We start from the raw sequence: 14,108 nt of genomic DNA on the forward strand, positions 1-14,108 counted from the left end.
GCCGAGGAGTCGCTGGAGGAGAAGCTGCGCAGCCTCACGTTCAGGAAGCAGGTGTCCTACAGGTGGGTGCCGCCCCGCCGAGGCGCGGCGGGAGAGGCGCCGGGGCGCGGGCCGGTGCCCAGGGCAGCCCCGGGCTGCGCTGCGGGGCCTCCGCGCGCTCCCCAGGGCCGGGGCCAAGCTCCTCCGGGGCTGGGGACGCTCGTGAGGCGCCAGGCGCGTGTCCTGCCCGCTCCCCTCTCCTGGCCGGGACGTGCTGTCCGAGCGCGAGCGGCTCGCGGGGTAGCTGGGGCTTGTGCCACCCGCGACCCCCTGGATCCGTGGGGCAGCAGTCGGGGACAAGCGCGTGCAGCCGCCTCGGCGCCGTGCTGCCGGCTGTCACCCGGCGGCGTGAGGCTTTGCTAACCTGGGACTTGCATTTGTGCTGCCGGGCCATTATCCCTGGGGCTTCCCACCAAACCGGGAGCTGCTTCCTGCTGTAAATGCACCTGCRTGAGCGGCACGCAGGGCAGGGTGAGTGGGCAGCTCATAGGATCTGCCTGCCGCTTCTGCCACCGGTTAGATCCCTCAGGAGCACTGAAACTGGTTGGAGGAGCTCCGGGCAAAAAGTTGTCCAGTCTTGCCCAGTTGTGGCTGCTCTCTGGCTGCTTGGCCTCCACGGAGGCAGCTCCTGACACTGCTGCTGGGCAGAGCAAGAGCACAGGAAGCACTTAGAGTAGCTCCTGGATGCTGCTTCGTAGGGATGGAGAGGAAAGCAGGCTCCTGGCTCTGGCTATGCTCTCTGGAAAGCCTTCTCTGACACGGAAATACTTCTCTGATGTGCCTGTGCYGTGAATTTACATCTGCGACAGCTTAGTAATGGCTTAGAGCCTCTGCATGTGGTAGGCTTTAAAAATGACATAATTACAGTTTTTATAACTGAAGTTTTATGTAATACTTCATATATGGAAAGAGGTTTCGTAAGGGCTGAGTGTAAAGTTTGGGATGATTCATAGGAGACTCAATTAAGTGACTGATGTGAAAAGTGGAACTTGCTGGAGCCCTAGAGAACATCCAAGCTTCGTCTCTCGATACGCGTATGTTTTTTTTCCCCTAGTGCATGCCAATTAGCAGCAAGTTGTGCCTTCTGCAGGTGAAGGTGGATGCTGAAGGTGGGCTCTGCAGGTAACGGCTTGTGAGGAAGAGTTGCTGGCTGTGACACCCCTTTGTACACAAGGCACGGAGTTTACAATAAACTTTATATGTGTTTTTAGTCAGGCTATACATTTCCCACTTATTTCATTAGTTTAGGCATCTTCTCTCGAGGGGAAAATATTAAAACCTATTCATAGTGTCCCATTTCCTAGATTATCTAGAGCGTCTTAAAGACAGAGGGATTCTTCAGTTTTTCTGCATGGTATATGTGTAAGGGTTTCATAATAAATGTTGATAGAAAGAAATGTAAGATTTATTTCTCTTCCTCCTCCTGCCCTTCCACTCTTCCATGCAGGCGAGCGTACAAGTCCTGGAGTCTATTAAAAGTCTATTACTAAGCATCTCAGGAGCTAGATGGCTCATTCTGCTTGACTTAGACTAGATGTGCAAGAAAGTACATTCTCTCTGCGTCTTTGGATTTCCACACTTCACTTCTTTTGGAGCTGACTTCCTACAAATAACCTTCATGCGCTCATTTCCCTATGGAGAGAACAATCCAAGCAGAAGGAAGAGAGGAATATTTTCACCAAGGACCGATACTGTGTTCTGCCTTCTCCCACCCAGCCTCCTTAGACAGCTTCTTTTTCTCTCAGTAAATCAGGGTGCTGAAATAAATCTGTAAATGTAAATGATTATGTAATATGTAGCAAAATCTATTTATACTGGCATTTGACCTTCCTTATATGCTAGTGCAATAGAAGTTATTCAAGGCTCCACACTAGCTCTCAAAAGGCTCTTTTAAGATCTTGTCTGTGGGTATATTGCTGATGTGCATCCACAAATCTGTATTTACACATGCAGAAAAGAAACACAGTTGGAACTTGCTTAAAATAATGCAGATTCAAGCAAATATCAGTAAACAATTCTGTTGGTGACAAGTGAAGAAATGGAACAGGGTGACTCAAGGGGCGGTCAAGGTATTGCAAGAGGGGAAAAAAGGACAGCAAAGAACAAGAAAAATATTTCCTGTATCGACCTTCTGTTTCTCACTCCCTACCATAGTTGACCAGAATTTGCCTAAAAAAAAGAAAGTTCCATTCTCTCCCTCCTCTTTTTTTTTTTTGCTACCAAACAGCAACTGTTCACATTGTAAAGTAGATCCATTTAGGTCATTATATGGTTGCTGCATACACATAACTTGTTGCTTTCTCTAAAACCACAGCCATCAGTCCATCAGTAACGTAGCTGGGAGAGCCTCTTCTCCAAGGCAAGGCATGTATTATATGTATAATGAATGTATACAGTAAATATATATGTAGATGTGCTTGCCCCCAGTTTCAAACCATAGCAGAAACGAAGCAACAAACTTGCTTTGAGTAGTACAGGGGGCTCCAAAATCCTCCTGGCAATCAGTTCTCATATACCCACCTTGCCCCGATGTTCACAGACTCGTCGTCTGCACCAAAAGCTCTTCATACCACCCAGAATAAATGTTTGCGTGCTGCTTTCTTTCTAGCAATGTGATGCGATCACGTATGTTTGCCCAGTGGGAATATGCCACTTCCATGCGCCTGTGCAGGAGCGGATGGCTTTGAAGAGTGTCTGTGCACGTGTATGTGAGGGCACCARCACACATTATGTAAGTGGAGCTTAGTTTGCACACAGGGGGGCTGCCCTTCCTTCCTGCCTTGCTCCTGTGTCCCCCTCGCAGTGCACGGGGACTTCTGAGCAGAGGGGACCCCTCCGTTGGGGTGTCGTGCAGATGGGGTGTCCGGCCAGACTAAAGGGAAGTGCAGAGAAGTGGTCATGCCCTTAGAGCAGGCCAACCTGCCCCACGCTAACAACAGGATGCCAACAGCTTAGCAGCCCTGTTAGTGCTAATTTTTATCATTCAAATATAGAACTAAGTATCTGAAAGGCTTTTTGGTGTTTATGCTGAGAAGTGTGAACCATGCACTGCTCATGAAAGAGAAGAGGCTTTTTCTCCTAAGCCGGACAACCCACAATTTCARATCCAGCTCCTGCTCTGTGAAGAAYTTGGTAAATAAAGAGGAGTGAATCAAAGTGAACCTCTGCCAAAGAGAAATGCTTCCCAAAACCTGGCTGCYTCTCAGGGCAGTATTTACCTCCTGCACTACTAGACACAGCTGAATAATTACTAGACACTCACACAAAGGTAGTACAAAAGCTTTTGTTTTCTTTCAGTTTTTATTCTAACATAGCCACAGCAAAGTCCTGTGAATAACTTCATATTCTCATTTAGGTGAAGTACATGTCAATGTAATTTTCTCTAAATTAGCTTTTGAAATAAAGTGAAATTCAGACTACCAAAAAGAAGCTCAGTAAGAATATTTCCATGATAAAAGGAAATAAGCCTAGAAAGCCCAGGAAATAAAGCTCCTTCCTGCAGGTTTCCTGCAGGTGCTTGCAGCTCTGAAAATTCCAGCTGGAATGCASTGCTGAATAAGCATAGAGGGGCATTAAAAGGTCAAAGGAAACCATAAGAAATTTTACAACATTTGCATTGTTTAATATTGACTATTTAGAAATTCAGACAATCCTCGTTAATGCCACTGAACATAAAATATGGTCATTCCTTTGATTAAAGGTTTTATGGGCCTCTCATGAGAACTTTTGTGGAGTTTAGTGAGGAGTTGCCACTTGGGAATAGCTTATTTAAAGAAATGTAACTTAATTTTGACTGAGTGGAAGAAGCTTTTGCTCTTTGTAGGCTCCCTAACCTTAGCTTCCTTAACCTAAGAATCCTTAAACCTCTCTACCATTTCCAACATCAGCTGTTATTGCCTTAATCCTAAATGTTTAAACAATTAGTTGGCAGATACCTCCTCTGATAGGCTGCAAAATCCGAGATAAAGCAGATCTTGAACCCTAGATCAAAGAGTGCAAAAGTTGGATGCCAAAAGCGTATAGAGATGGCATCCAGCACCAGGAGCACCTCACTGATTTCTACTGTCTGGATTTTCTGAACCACAGCTATTTTAGAYGAGCAGGTTCTGTCTAAAGACGGCGGGTAAGCAGGGGGAGCAGGCCTGAGGGTAAACGGAGGTTAAAAAGGCAGGTTAGCAGTGATAAAATTATCAGAATCTCGTAGATTATTGAAACTGTTAGAGGTTACAAAGAAATGCCTTTTCCAAAAGTTTTGGGAAACATTATTGAAAGGAGGTAGAATTATTGTGAGTTATGCAATCAGAAGGAAAACATGGTCCTTGTTTAGGACATCTCCTGCAGTATTTGAGAGCTGTTGCTGTCCTTATTTTGTCATTTCTGGTCAGCAAGGTCATTTTTGTCAATGCCATCCAGATGTCTGTTCTCTGGGCCTTTCTAAACATGGATTTCCCTGTGAGCAGGGCCCCATCCTGATGCCTTCACCTCCCTGTTTATTCCCTCTTGTTCTCCTCCCACTGCTTTTCAGGGTTTTTTTTTTTTTTCTCAGTTCAACTCTCTCATTCCAGCAGTTTATCTCAGAAAGGAAACAAAGTGCGTAGGTCCACTGCTGTTTGTTTTTCCTTCTTTTAATTATGTTTGAATTATTTTAGGTATTCATAACATTTGTGTTGAGCACTATTTTGATATGTAGAAGGCACACAAACTCAAACTGTGATTTTGCCATGTATTCCTCTGAATATCTATTGATTGGGAGTAGGGTGAGGGTAGAGAATAATTTGGAGATCTTCAAAAACCACCTGGATGGGACCCTGTGCTCTGGATGTCCCTGCTGGAGCAGGGGGGTTGGACTAGATGACCTCTAGAGGTCCCTTCCAACCTCAATCATTGTGTGATTCTGTGCATCTGGGATCATTTGTCAGCTTCAACAGGCAGAAGCTGTGTCTGTTTTTATATACCCTAGCAGCATATGGGAAAAGGTGGARGAATTTACTAAGAGAAGTTTTTACAGGTATGTGTGCTGGATTTGGAGGAGCTTACACATGGGGTGAGTGCTGCATATCTCCTGGCTGATGTTGGGATGAATAGTATCAGTGCTACTAGTGTGAAGGAAGGTTACAGCAGAATGCAGGTGCTAACTCTTCTAGAAAGCAGAATTGGAAAATCCTCTGTATTTGCTACTAAATGATTTGGTGGCTTTGGGTGGGCTGGGAAAAGATGGATCTGGGTAGGGCTGTGTGTTTGGGGACCTTGCTGTGGGCTTGCTCTGTGTCAAGGTGCAGAAATTTAAGATGAGGGAATGCCATTAGTGATGATTAGGTGGTTAATGCCAGGGCATGGCATACAGGTCCCCTCTTTAACAAACTGTGCTTTCAACTGAGGTTATGCTTGTTTATGTCTGCTCATGAGGAAGGCTGTAAGTCTCACTGAAAGTGCTCTGCCAAGAGCTCTTTCTAAGCCTGATGTTCAAAGACTGTAGGCCCATGTGAAACCATGAGATCTTTCCTGTTTCAGCTATCATTTCAGTCTATACAGTTCTCTTTATTTTCCAGTTTTCCTGCTTCTCTCAGCGTGGCGGTGCTGGCCTATAGTGTGACTGATTCCTTGATGCCTGTGAGGCAGTGCCTCCCGAATGCCCCTGTACCCCATCTCTCAGTGGTACTGGGCTTCCAGTGGGGCCATTGCACACATGCAGCCTGCCCTGTGCTGYTGGCAAGGGATGTGGTAGCAGCTCAGTCAACTCCAAAGGGTTCTTTCTTTGGTCCCTTTTGAAGCCTGTCATTTGCATTTTGTTTATAAATGAAGTCCCTGTAGTTAGGGAGAAAAGGGGGAATTTTTGCATCAAATTTCTCTGGAGTTCTTATCAGTTACAGAAGATCTCAGTTACAGAAAATTTGAGGAAGAACTTCTTCCCTGTGAGGGTGACAGAGCCCTGRCACAGGCTGCCCAGGGAGGCTGTGGAGTCTCCTTCCCTGAAGGTCTTCCAAACCCACCTGGAWGCCACTCTGTGCTCTAGGTGTCCCTGCTGGAGCAGGGGGTTGGACTAGATGATCTCAAGAGGTCCCTTCCAACCTCAACTATTCTCTGTGTGTGATTGAGTGTGTGATCTCAGTTCCCTTGTCTTGGTCTGGAAGGAGACCCATACATGGTGTAGGAAATAGTGTTTCTTCTGTGTTTCACAGTGGATTTGCAAAGAATGAGGTGCTGCCCTACATTTTTAGGTATGTACTCCCTGTTACGTGTAGATATGCAAGGCTGAGACAAAAGAAGATAAAATCACTTGTCCAAGATGGCACATGGAGTTTGTGTGACCAAGTGGGACTAGACTCTAGGCCCTTCTTCTAGGTTAAAAGGCAAAGAAGAACCAAGATTGTGACTTTCAGAGAGGACCTGAAAGTGGGTGAGAGACAGAGGACAGCTGGGCATGAATATTATAAATTGATCTTGCTAGATGTTTYGGTAACCCAAGTTTTGCCCCTGAATTATTTTTGTGTCGAGCAAATGGGCCAGTTCAGTTTGAAAGCACCGAGGTAGCTGGAGGCTGCCACAGGGTACTGAAAGTTGTCCTGGGTCTCKAGAGCCTTCAGCTGAGTTACTGAAATGGCTCAGCCAAAGGTAGACTGGGGGGAAAGGAGAGAAGCCTGGACTGGCACTTCCAGAATCCCTCCCATTTAAGAGCTGTTTGAAGGCCTGTCGGCCTGTCTATGCTTAGAAATTGCAGATCATAATGAGAAATCACTATTTTATCTGGTCTTTCTACCTTTTTTTTGAGGGGTTATGGCTTCAAGTTCCTACTAGAAAGTTTTCCCGACTGCTGGCGCTGTGTGTTACCTAATACTTATCCCTGCTGTCATAGACAGATGGCCAAGAGAGACAGGAGGTGCTTCATTTTACTTAGAATATATACCTAGCATGCCTCGTAGCGGCCTTCTGCACYGCTGCTTGCCCTGGCTACCTGTGGGGATAAATGTGGAATATGTATCTATGCAGGATGTGGGTCACTCGGGCTGCCGTCAGCACTGAGTTTACCCCACTGGCGTCGGGGACGTGTGCCATGGGCTGTCCTACAGCCTCAGCCCACCTTCCCTCAGGTGGGGAATCGGCCCATTGCAGAGCTGGTGCTTTGGGCTGTTTGCCTGGTGGGTAAGAGCCCTTGGGGGAGAGGTGAGGGCCCTTTCCAAACATTCAGGGCTTTGGAGGAAGGTGGGTGTCACGGGCAAGACTGCAGTGGGAGACGTCAGTGCCCACACTGGGGGGGTGCTAGGCGAATACCTTGTCGTGCTTTGTATCAGCCTCTTCAGATGGATTAAAAAATCTCCATTCCTCCCTAGCTAGTGCTAAGAGGTGAGTCTTTAATGTCCAGGACTGCAGGATACCTGGCTATAAGAGAAGTGAGAGTTAAGGCTAGGACCTGATCCTTTGTAGGAGAAGAGCTTCCCACTCTTAATCTATACATATTTAGGTAGTATGCATTTGAATATTTGCAATTTCACTATTTTTTTTTTAAATTGTCTTGATGTTTGCAGTTTCGTTTAAATATTTTTGGCTTTCTTACAAGCAAAATGCAGAAACTTTAATGACTGGATTCCACTTTCTAAACCATATGACTCATCAGGCAGCTTGACCTGCTGGGGAATGTTTTCCAAGTGGAGCAGGGATTAAACTTCAGCTGCATAGATTCATCAAAGATGATGAGTTGAGTATCTTAAAGTCCCTCTGTGCTCTTAAACTGCCCCCTGGTGCTGTGTGATGTGCAGGAGCGGGGACTCTCTGTGATGCTCCAAGAGGTGGCATGGGGTTTCTGGGGACTGGAGGAGAGGGTGAGGAAGGGAAATGACTTTGAAGCCTGCTAGCATTAAAAGATGATGAGAAAATACCTTCCTGTCATGACTTTATTTCATTAGGTTGCTAATGATTTTCCCCTGGGGATGGTAATGGGGTAGTTCTTATGCTTTTATCCAATTAGTGAATGATCCCAGGAGTATATCCTTTTGTTGTGAAAACACATTTGAGTCTCGTTGAAGCTCAGGCACTGCATCCTTTAGTTCTCTGAAGGCCATGAGATGCTGTGTGTAGCTGCCTGCAATGCTAGGTCCTCTGTTATTACTGCTGATGTTAACCTGATTTATGGTTTCAAAATGATGCCCTGGAGGGCAATGGACTCTCCTATGAAAGTAAGTGAAATGCCAGAGTTGTGAATAAAGTTTCACTATGAGTTTTGAGGTTAGTTGTAAGCTGAGACATTGAAAGAATTCGTGTTACAAACCATTGTAGATGGGAAACAAAAGTGCCTTTGTGCGTGCCTTGAGGGATATCCAGTGTTGGTGTGTCCTCAGCTGCGTGCACTCGTAGGATCTGCTGCTGCTGGCACTGTAGTCACCTTCAGGTTTGAGCCTCATTTAAAATGACATTGAAGAAGGAATTAGCAGCAGTACCAACGTAGCTGCGTGTTTGGTTGCGGGTGGTCTTCCATTAGCTGAGAGGAACTTGAGCTGTTCTGTATTTTTCATTTTGCCTCTGCAGGTAGCCAACAGTTTCATCTGTCACTTCTCTTCCAGGGCAGTATATTTCATTTTGAAAGGGATGTTTTCTTGCTATTTTTTTTCCTGGCTATTTTTTACTGTGATAGAATTTCAGGACTTTGCTATTATTTTCTAGTTGTTCTCTTCCCATTCTTTAGCATGTCCCTGTGGCCCTTTTTCCAGTCTTGGAACACACTTCTGTCTTTCCCCTGCTGTCTGACTCCTGCAGATACTCTGGTGATCTGAGTGGGTTTATGTACCTGGGGTGCCTGGTGCGTAGTACAGTTAGCAAAGAACATGCAGATACACAAATATTCTGCATCATATTCCATGACATTATGTTTAAAACTTTCATTTTGCCCTATCACTTTTTTTTCCCCGCCTCCTATGGCAGGTGTGTGTTTAGCAGTCCAGTGCTGCATCTCTGCTGCTTTATTATCAAGATGTTCATAAGCTACCTGCTTTCCCCCTTTACATTTGCAGCCCTGGAGTTTTGCAAGCCCTGCTGTGGAGGAGCCTGAGGCAGAGGTTGTGAAATGGTTACATGCATCTTCTCTCTGCAACATGGAAACTGGTTTTCAGCTTTTCCCAGGCACCRTTATGCAAACCCATGGCAAAGGGGAGGTGGCACCAGTTGCTCTGGTGGCCAAAGCAGCTGAAGGGCTGCTGAAAAGTGCTCCCGTTGCTGCGCAGTAAGCAGCTAGTGCTGGGGCGAGTTGGCGGTGGCTTGACCACAGCAACGTTTGGCACAGCAATGCCAAACACACTCTTCTTTCAGTCTTGCAGATCTTATTTTGCTTTGCACTGTCCAGGCTGAAACAACAGGGTTTTTCATTTCACAAGCCTGCAGGGAGTCATGTCATCACTTGATAACTGTGTTGTGATGCAGGGAAACCAGCGAGGTTGTTGAGTATTTGGGTATTTACTCTCTGCCCTGCCAGCTCTTGGTTTCTCTTCTCTGAGCAGATCTTAGAGGGAGGGATGACTATGCAGTATGCACCAGTGTGACACTTCACGTGTCCCCTCCCAAATCCCATGTACACTGTTTAGAAACTGCTAATTTGATGGCACTCAAGTGACTTAGGATTGACAGTTCTTTCCCACATCYCTGTACCTAGCAAACCTGAATGCTTTTAAAAGGTGTGGGGGGGAAACCTTAAACCCTAGCAGGGACAGTGTGGCCTGGAAGTCCACAGCTGCTCCGAAGGGAAGGCTGGCTGGAGTGAAGGCTTCCTGGAGAGGGTGCTGCTTGCACTTACCCCTTCCCCAGGATGGTGCGGGCTCTCCTGGCCCATGGCCATCTCCTGCTTGGGTCCCTGCCTCACGCAGTGCAAATATGAGRACCATCAGCAACTCAAGCCAAGCGCAGCATTTCCGTGTGTTACCTACATTTACTCCAGCCTTTGGGCATAGTTTTAAGCTGGCAGAGAGTCCCTTTGAAATGCTTCCCGGGGCAGGATGGACCCAGAGAGCTTGTGTGGGAGCTCTCCTCTTAATGGCAACAAATCGGAGAAACCTTTGTATGTGTGGTTYTATGTGGTTTGTTTGTTAGTTTGTTTTTTGTCTTTTACATTTTACCTTTGAGCGCAGACAAATTTTGATTCTCCTTTTCTTTTATCAAAAGCACAGATCTGAAATATCTCCACTGGCTATTTCTGGTAAATGGAAGTGATCTCTAGAGCAGCACATAACTATTTTTAAGTTTCTCATTTGTAATCTATTCCTCTATGTTTTCACCTCAAGTGAAAATACCAGAGATCAGGTAAAGAGGAATTTTAAAGAAAAGCCTCCTCTAATCCCAAGGCTGGGTAATACTGTTTCCTCTCTTTATCCCTGTCTTTGTAGCCCAGAAAGGGAAGTAACAAAATCTAATTCTATCACCATTTCTGATAGAGGATATTTCTACATTCCTGCTCATGTAATAGCTGCCTATATTTCCAATTCCCTRTTTTCTAATGGAGACTTTCATCTTGGCATTCGTATTATTACAATTATACCACAAGCCACAGCTGCTGAGCCCCCTGTGTGGGGGTTCCTGCCTTCTCACAGCTCCTGCTGTCTCCCTACTGAAACAGAAAGCATGATGACTAATTTTAGGAGGGAAATTAAGAGGAGAGAGGGGAGCTGACCTGTGTTTATGGAAATGCTGGGTTCCTACCTCCTGCCTTCCTAACTGCTCAAGGCCTGTGTTTATTTGGAGAAGATGGCAGCTGTGGAAGCTTTCATCACATACCGATTATGCGCCTGCCCTGACTTAGCAGAAAAAAGTCAGTAATTCACTTTCCTTTGGCCTTTCTCCTGGGATTACTCATATCTTTTGCTTCCTAAAAATTGGTGATCATCATCTTCACACATGAGCTGCCAGATAGCAGAGGGCCTTGCCATTCTGCTGCCAATGACCTTGTTTAGCTACTCTCAGCAGCTGTGCATCGTACCAAMTGAGAGCTGCAGCTGAGTATCTCCTAGAGGATGTGGGCCCACAGCTGGGTCTGGAAGCTCAGGCACATGCCTGTGTCTCCTGTCTGCTTCAAAATGATGGTTCTGCAGGTCATTAAAAGTAGTTTCAGTCATTCAGTCCTCCAGCTGGCTGGCAGGAGATGTTTCCAATGTGACCCATGCTGAGGATCACAAGCAGTTACCAGATGAGGTGTGGAAAGGAAGGGCAGGTAGGAAGTTTGGCTTGGGGTGTGCTGAGTGATTCTTTGTAGCCGCAACATCTCCAAGCTTGAAAGAGGACATTAGTGGTGAGAAAGTGGTGGGGGAAAAGGGGGAGAGCAATAGAGCCATGGTGGAAAATCATGGCCCAACTTTCCCTGATTCAATAAAAAGACTGAAGGGAAAGATGTTAATTCACACGTGGCAGAGCAGTTCCCTGGCTCATTGGCTCCTCTGGCCCCTTGCATGGGCAGCGTGAGGGCTGTGGGCAGGAGATGCCCCTTCCCTATCCCCTTCCCATCCCCTTTGCCTCCTCCACCCCAAGCATTGAGCTGGAGCTTTTTTACTGATTCAGTCGCTCAGAAAACAGTGTCACAATTTGTCAGGTGCTGAGAGTGATATTTGCTTGATGGAAATGTTGGCCCTATTGTGAATCAATTCTAACAGCTTTTCACAGCAAGGTTTTAAGACAATGAGGCGAATTTACTACACATGCAGACAAGGCTGCTTCTATTATGTATGAAAACATAAATAATGGGAGAATAAATGCAAAACAGTGAGATCATCTTAAATAATCTCTTTGGGGTAGAGTTACTCYCTTGCAGGTACAAGAGTACATGTCAGCATGTGCCTGTAATGCCGGAGCTACATGCACAAGTCAGTGCTGAAAACAAACAGGTACATCTGAAGGGCTGGTTCCTAAAGAGGCTGAGCTGTGGGTGTGGGCAACAACACCAGAGATTTCAGAGATGCTCTGTAAAGGATCTGCTCAGAGAGAGCAGCACAATGGCAGAGCACGTGATTGYTCCTTAAAATGAGGTGATAGCTCTTTCTAAATTAAAAGAGAAAATTGGGCTTGAGGTAATAGCTGTGAAGGTACCATAGCATATGCATTCGTTTGTAATTCAAATTTTGTATAATAAAGAAGGCTGCCTGAAAATCTTCCAATGCAACATTTTTTTTTAAATTTTCACATGATGATATTTTCTAACTGAAATCTTCTGAGGGAGATGTTAATTTTGTTTTCAAAAAAGGAGATGAAAAACACATTCAGTTATTCATCTTAGCTCCTAATGCTATTAACTGAAATAACAAGTAGTTGATTCCGTGAAATGCCTTTATGCTGAATTATTTTTTTGCCGTTTGCCTCATTCACAGGAGATTTTTTTTTCTTGACTTGAAATATCAGAATTTCTTAAAGTGGAAGTTTTTAGACTAGCCAGAGTAGTTATGGTAGTCTCTGTGGCAGTAGCTTGCTGGTAATTAATTTTTCATGATAGAAACAAGTTGTAACAAACACACTTAGTCAGCACCATGATTGTGAACCTCTTCTGCAGGGCCAAGGACTGGCAGAACAGAGAAGTGAACTTGCCCTCTGACTCTTAGCTGGAGCCCATTGGTGTCAAGGCTAAAGTGTGTTAACACAGTAATATTGGGTAGTGGACTGCTACCAACGATGGATAAACGGGTCATTTGAGGGTGCCTGATGGCTAAATGTACACAAGATGTATGCTTAACTAGCTGCTTTTTCTTTTCTTTCTAAGAATATTCTGTGTTTGGAAGTCTGCCTCTGGAGCTAGTGGTAGGTTCCACCTTTTTAGCACTGAAAAATGAGGTTGCCACTTACTGGATATTAACTTACCTCACACACAGGAGGAAGCTAAGCTTTGATTTTAAGGCTGGAAAAGCTTCTGCCTGTGGGAAATGCTTATCCACTCTGCTACTCCTTTCTCTTCCTGACCGCAATGCAGTCGGATCAGCATTTACACCCCTAGCAAGGGGCAACAGAGAGGTACGTGGTGGTCTGTCTTGGCACGTTCCAGTCACCTGTGCCACAACCTGCTCAGGTCTCTGGGGGTGATGGTTTAACAGAAGTGGCATTTCTGAGGGATGTGGCAGTCTGGGCTGAGCAGCAGCTGCCCAGCTAATCCTGGCAGGGCAGAGGGAGGCAGACGGCGCATTTATCACGGCTCCATGTGGAGGGCCGGTGGCCGTCCTCTGGTCAGGATTGAAGCGTGTTGATAACTACAACATGAAAAGGAATGTATCTGATGTGCAAGGCAGCAGGACCGTGTTTATTATAATAAATTACATCTGGGCAATGGACTGCTGACTTGTCTGTCAAAGAGCAGTGTCTGCTTGTTAGCTGCACTGTTCCCGACATCTGACTCCCGCARGATTTAAGAACTTTCTTGGGAAGAGGCCGTGTGAGTGTGCAGTCCTCGCTATTAAGACTAATGCATTTCCTTCTAATGGCTCTGCTGTGATGAATCAGTTGCCACGTGTTAAGTGGTGTCACTTATTACTAGCTCTTGGAAAAAACTGTGAGAATTGATATGTGTGAAGAAGCCAACATTAAGGAGAGGAGGWATTATTTTTGAGGGATAATTTTAGGCTAGGGAGACTACTCTCCCTTGGTGTTTTCAATAGTCATTAGCAAGAGAGTGTGTCTCCTCCAGAGGACAATTTTCCTGCCTAATTTGGRTTCTGGCTCCAAACTGTCCTCTGGAAGAGCCCATCTCTATTGACTGCAAAGAGTCTGTGAAGAACAGGCTAAAACTAGCTTTTGTTTGGCCCCCTCCTACAAAGATGAATAGATATATATGCTTGTTAGTGTCTGACAAAGTTTTCCAAAGAAAAAATGCAGAACAAAGAGAAAAAATATTTCTAGAAAGCACATTTTAAGCCTTTTATATATACAGATTTTTTTTGAGTGAAATCTAGTTTGAAGTGGTAGAGGTGGTGACTTTGCTTAGTGGATACTGGCAAGCCTGTCAGGTTTCCAAAGTGCTGCAGTAGCTCTCGAGACAAATGGAGATGTTGCCATTTTGCTTCCTGTGACCTGCATCTTTAGAAGGAAATCTTGGGCAGTGGCGAGGGCAGCTGGGAAGCAGG

At 45.5% G+C, this 14,108-nt stretch overlaps 1 protein-coding gene across 1 annotated transcript in view; it reads left to right on the plus strand.

The window, feature by feature from the left end:
• DGKI (diacylglycerol kinase iota) overlaps positions 1 to 14,108 on the plus strand; it is a 201,707-nt gene that overhangs the window by 1,476 nt on the left and 186,123 nt on the right. The window contains exon 2 of the mRNA XM_026037282.1: positions 7 to 62. Coding sequence (XP_025893067.1) covers positions 7 to 62 — 56 coding nt within the window. The remainder of the gene's footprint in view (positions 1 to 6; positions 63 to 14,108) is intronic.

This window comes from Nothoprocta perdicaria, unplaced genomic scaffold (assembly GCF_003342845.1).
Source record: "Nothoprocta perdicaria isolate Ctin4 unplaced genomic scaffold, notPer1 scaffold_195, whole genome shotgun sequence".
Lineage (NCBI taxonomy): Eukaryota > Metazoa > Chordata > Aves > Tinamiformes > Tinamidae > Nothoprocta > Nothoprocta perdicaria.